The sequence below is a fragment of the Etheostoma spectabile genome, chromosome 6 (assembly GCF_008692095.1).
Source record: "Etheostoma spectabile isolate EspeVRDwgs_2016 chromosome 6, UIUC_Espe_1.0, whole genome shotgun sequence".
In the NCBI taxonomy this organism is placed as follows: Eukaryota; Metazoa; Chordata; class Actinopteri; order Perciformes; family Percidae; genus Etheostoma; species Etheostoma spectabile.
The window spans coordinates 17,840,309-17,846,294 of record NC_045738.1 but is presented as its reverse complement, the minus strand read 5'-3'; the positions used below and the strand labels follow the sequence as shown (position 1 = coordinate 17,846,294).

The 5,986-nt window shown below is 39.3% G+C and overlaps 1 protein-coding gene across 1 annotated transcript in view; it reads right to left on the bottom strand.

The window, feature by feature from the left end:
• Window positions 1-522: 522 nt before the first annotated feature.
• LOC116691441 (ubiquitin-conjugating enzyme E2 E2) overlaps window positions 523-5,986 on the bottom strand; it is a 26,418-nt gene continuing 20,954 nt past the window's right edge. Inside the window, exons 5-6 of the mRNA XM_032519052.1 lie at window positions 4,571-4,718; window positions 523-1,351 (exon numbers count right to left, since the gene is read on the bottom strand). Coding sequence (XP_032374943.1) covers window positions 1,254-1,351; window positions 4,571-4,718 — 246 coding nt within the window. The 3' untranslated portion in view covers window positions 523-1,253. The remainder of the gene's footprint in view (window positions 1,352-4,570; window positions 4,719-5,986) is intronic.

The following is a 5,986-nucleotide window of genomic DNA, read 5'->3' as shown; positions in this document are numbered from 1 at the left end:
CTATTATAAAAGGGAAAAGCCCCAAAAATTAACAATAAAAAAAAAGCTATTTTATCTATCATATTATGACAAGAGCCTTTCAGTTAATCCCCATACCATCTAATCTGACATCTTTATGTAAACATGCCCTCAAGCTCAACTAACAAAAGACATCACAGATGTGGCTTATGCCAAAAACAGTCACATCTTTCTCAAAGGAAGAATTTCACGGAGATCCAATCATGACTTTCTGAGATTTCCTGCAGACCAAATTTCAAAAATAAATGAAAACATCTTACCTGCTTGATAAGAGGTAATAAAACACACACACACACGAGTCATAATGAGCCACATCAGCAGATATCTGATAAGAACTTTATTGTATGTATTGAGCTAATGTTTCAGACTGTAAAGTTGTATAATCATGCGTGTGTGTTAGACATAAAGGCAGGCCTGAGCTGTGACTGAGTGGATAAAAGATCAGCACAGAGGTGCAAATATTCGAGGCCAGAGTCAAACACAAATCCCACACAGAGCCGATCGTTTTCTCACAAGCCAACCACAGTGTGTTTTATTGGGTGCTTCAGTAATACAAGTGCACAACAAACCACTCTGCAATTGCAGAGGTGGCGGGTAGCCAGTAAATATACAAGTCCTGCCTCTTTCACAGGCAGACCTATACTTTTGTGGTCTGCCTCAAAAGCCTTTGAAAAAATACATACAGTACAAACAAAATCAGAGGAAGTTAAAAAGCATAAAGGATCCATTGACGCAAACCTTCCTGTTCCATGCAGATAACATATTGATGAAGACATACAAAAAAAACTAAACAAGGAAAACAAAGTAAAAGCATATATTCTGCATGTTTGTTCCAGGTGCCACTAAGAAAATGAGAATACATACTGTATAGCTGTAGGACAATGCGTATCATATTTATAATATTCTGTGTGTTTTTTTTTCCCTCTCCAATACAATACTTCCAACATTCAGATATTGGAAAATAAAAATCCCAATCTACTCTTTGTATAAAAAAAGAAGCTTTCAAGTCAACAAGGAACAAAGGACTTTTTTTTTTGTTTTGTTTGATTTTTTTTGTTTTTTTTTATACACAGAAAAGATAGATACAATGTTGGGGAGGACGAGGAGGGTGATAGGAGGGCAGGTATACCGTTGCACTTAGTGAGTGTGCTTTGACAGACTAAGGTTGAGAGAGAGAGAGGTAGAGAGAGGTACAGTGAAGGGTGAGGGAAGTAAAGGAGGGGGTGGTTGGGTGTCTATGTGGCGTATCTCTTCGTCCATTGTTTGGCTATTCTGTCATGCTCTGTTCTGTTTGTCAGGTACTGTGTGGCGATGCTTCCTACCAGAGGGTCGGCTGAAAGATACAAAAACACAGAGAGAATATGCAAATCATTAAGTATAATCAGTTACCTCAGCTGAGCAGGAGTCAAACCGTGGATCGACTGTAAACAGAGAAAAGTATTCCAAACATGATCCTCCTCTCAGGCTCAGATTATGTAAACGATTGTGCTAGAGAAGATGAGTTGAATAACAACAATTATCGAGTTATTGTTGGAAGAAGCAGTGTTTTGGTTATATGTACAAATCAAATGATTTCGCCAACTCAATTTGCAGATGACAAACACTCTCAAGTTGTTGAATAAACTGTTTTGTTTAAAGGGAAAGCCGCCATGGCGGAACTACACGTACAACACACCTTTTTGTTTTGGGAATGTCGGCATGCTAATAAAAATCCCACCCTGGGGCAGCATTATGCCGCTGTGGTTTGGTTCAGTGTAAAAAAACAAAAAAAAAAACAACAACAAAAACGGCGTAATGGCGGATCTTCTTTACGGCGGTTTTGAGGAATCTCTGTAAAAGAGGCTATTGCGAGGAGAGCTCAGTTCAGCTGGGAGTCACGCCCTAACTTAAACAGGAACTTAACCGGATCCGGAATCTCTAAAATCCTGATTTCATATCTGCTCAGTTACGCAGCCGTGGCTGCTTTATAGTGTTCAACGCCTCTCTAGTGAGGTCGGCTGGTCCTGTCTTTCCTTGATGAGCAGTTACCACTGGCACTTGTTTGTTTTTAAAGCCATCACTGGTAAACGTCCTCTCTATATCTCCCCCCTATTACGTTGGAATCTTGGTTTCTATTAGAGCCCGGCTGATGAAGGATTTTTTATTTAAAAATCCGATATGCCGTATGTTTAAAAAAATAAAAAAATCCAGAAACTCATTATAAAACATAAACAGATTTCCCAAACATTAGTTATTTGTAGTTATTTATGAGTTCTTACTAAAACAATACAATAATGATTTGTTTTATTGTCAAAACAGAACAGGGGATGCCCAATATCGGCCTGCCGATACATCGGTCGGGCTCTAGTTTCTATAAAACCAGATCCAACAACTGGCTCCCTCTCAGGGTTCCCTGCGAGCGTTTTCTTCGATGCCCCTAGCCCGTGGAACGCTCTGCAACTAACTCCCATCTGCTGCCGTTTTGAAACAACTGCTGTTTACTCCCCGCTCTTTAAATTGCAACTGTTTTTAGTTTTGCTCCTGTTTATTTCTCATTGCTCTTGTGTTTTGTGTATGAATCTTGATGTAAACTCGTTGGCACTGAAAACGAGGGATGCCCTTTAGTATAAATAAAGGTTAAATAAAAATAATTTTAAAAAGTATTTAGTAGCCAGCAACCAACCAACAGTCTTTTAGCTATGCACTGATCTAAACCACATATTATTCCCTGTGTTTAATGCAGTCATAAGACATAAGGTGATGAGGACCACACAAATGTACTACTTCGTTTCCCATATTGCCCTCAGGTATCAGTAAACAATAAAGTGGTAACCTTTGGGCCATGTGGATGTCTTTTGATCTTCGGTAATTTCAACAAGTACCACTGAGATGTAAATGTATCATCCTGGCAACCCCCCAGACTCAAGTCCTCCCCACCTCACCATATGGAGACCAGAGTGTGCAACCAGAGTTTTCCTACTTTAAAGTCTACATCCGGTGGTCAGCACCTCACTACAACCCTTTGTGTGCTTTACTTTTCTATATTATAGCTCCTTCCCATTTGCCACTGGCAACATAAAACCATCTCCCTTTCAGATGGACGGCAGAGAAGATCCTGACTCTGATCCCACCAGACTGCTGTATTTAGCTCTCAGCGCATCAGCAAGCAGCTTTCTTCTGAAACCAGGTAAAAGTATTTTCTTCAATTGAACTGAAAGTCAATTGAAAGTGAAGTTATCTTCAACAAGAAGATTTCTTTCACAACAATTATGGCTTGCAAATTCTAACATCCTATAATAGAAGTATATAAATTGTATTAGATTTCTTACATGTTCCACTCCACACCGATTTAAATGCAATTTGATTTCATTGCAGATCATTAAGCCCTCTACCAGACTCGTGTTGGTTCCAAACTACAAAAAGAGTTTTGCCGGGGGGATAGATGCAGCATTTATTTTATTATGGAGTGGTGACCTTGAAGTAGACTGGATTACATTGTCTAAAATCCAGCTGTATCAATAACCAGTTAATCATATTAACAGCTTAGACAAACCCTCCAGGAGCAACTAAGACTGGAAATAGAGAGAAAGGTGGTAAAATGACTTTAAAACTACCATTACGCTCGCATAGTGAACTCAAAATTGCTAAATGTAAGACAGCACAAAATGGCCATCTTACATCTTTAATAGGTGGACCACTGACCCAATTATTATTCCAACAGGTTCTGAGTTTTTTTGTTACTTTTTACACATTTTCCAGCCTGCACTTTTTACAAGCCGAGAAACGTAACTGACATAGCATCAGTTATATTTAAATATTATATTACATGATAGGGGTGGGGGGAAAAATCAATAAATCATAATATTACAATATATTCAGTGGCAATACTGTATCGATACACAGGCGCCAAGTATTGATCTTTTTTATCATATATGTGTTGGTCAGTTTGTCTGCTTGAAAATCCCATTTTGCAGCAATACAATTGAAGTGATATGAACAAACAGAGAAATGTATCTTTTTAGATGAAACACATGTTGACAAAGTTATGTGAAATTAGGAAAAATTAGAAGTTGGAAAAAAAGGTTATAAATTGCAATATAGCACAGAATCTTGCAATATGTTTAAAATCTCAATAATATCATTTTGTGGCATAAGTATCATGATGATATCGTATCAGGAGGTGTCTGGTGATTCCCACCCCTGTTACATGATAATAATAGTTTTTCCTTAAACATTTATTTTGGATCTCCCCTGTCAGCAGCTCACTTGCTCTTCGCTGCTGGAAAACTGTGCGTTTTCATAGCGACTAAGCCAAAGATCGGTCAGTGTTTGAAGGCATCGAGAAACAATGAGGGTTTGAAATGGTCATGGCTTACGGTAATAAATACACCGTTAATAGTCAGTGAACATAGTGTTTGACTGAGTGAAGTTTGGCCAACTATTAGAACAATACAATAACACAAGTCATGTTTGACTGAGGTGGACAATAACACCGACTAACTTCACTGAAAGTGTCATAACCAAAACCATTTAACAAACGTCAGATGGCCATGCAGTAAGATGCAGCTCCTACCTGGGTTACAGTCTGTGAGCAGGGAGCAGATGGACAGCAGCACCTTGGAGATGGTGAGGGCGGGGCTCCAGTTGTCCTTCAGGATGTCCAGACAGATCACCCCCTGACTGTTGATGTTGCAGTGATAGATCCTCGTACGAAACGTTACCTGCAGACACACAAATCGGTGCCGTTTAGACGCTTAGAAACAGAATGTTCTCATTTGCCAAGTGCAAGAAAACAGGACTTCATTTAACAATGTCGCTGGTAGTGGGAAGAAATGTTAGCAACAAATACAGGGAACTGCTTAAAAAGAAAACAAAGGTGTAAAAATGTGAATTCATTCTTGTTGTTCACTCTGCACTTTATTGGAACTGTTACCTTTAAGAAGAAAGCATTCTGTAATGCAATGTGGACCTGGACGATTCTGCATCGATAAAGTGACAGACCCCAATCGATTATTACCTACTGATGTTACTTGTTGTTTTTGCGGTCGCTGCTTTTTTTAGTTTTTGCCTTTTGTCTGTTCTCTGCTGTGATCAGAGTCTGCTACATTCAGGAAGTGTCTTATTTAAGAGCAGATACAATTTCACACACACACACACACACACACACACACACACACACACACACACACACACTACACACACACACACACACACACACACACACACACACACACACACACACACACACACACGATGTTGCCATTTTAACACAAATTTTTGTTCTTTTTCAGCAACGTCAAATAAACTGAATAATGAAAATGGGCTTTTTCATTTCGTAACTACCACCACCAACAGTCAGAAACCACTTCTCCACAGATGTATAGCAAGCAACCTCCCTGTTACACACAGGAAACAGAAACCTGCAGAGAACAAAAAGAGTTATGATATTCTATAATCTCAAATATGAGCATGTTAGCAGTAGATGGAGTAAAGGAAGTAGACCTGCTGCGTATTCTGCCAGGTTGAGGAGCTTGTTATAACTGGGAGTAATAAGGTGAGCCATGGAGGACGTTAAAGGCTGCTGCGGGCCTTTCACCCTCCTCTTCTCTCGCTCATGCATCAGCATCAGTGTAATGGGTCTTCTCGATTGCTACATTTAACACCATTTGTCACCGCTGCTGGACAAGCATGTAGCCACAAATATACAGGATGTATAAAATGACTGTATTCTATTACAGTCACTGAAACATATACTATTTAGATTTGTGTTTTCTGGGTTTTTTGACGGCTTGAAAACAGCACTTACTCTATGATCGAGTAACACTTTTGATTCTGCTGATGTTTAACTGAATCAGAATGACCAACAGAGGGCAGCATGATGTAAAATCCAAACCACACAACAACAGTTTTGTTGCTTCTTTGAATATTGGACCCCAGCACCCAAGTGCAAATGAATTCCTTTACTTGTCACAGTAAACACCCTCCCCAA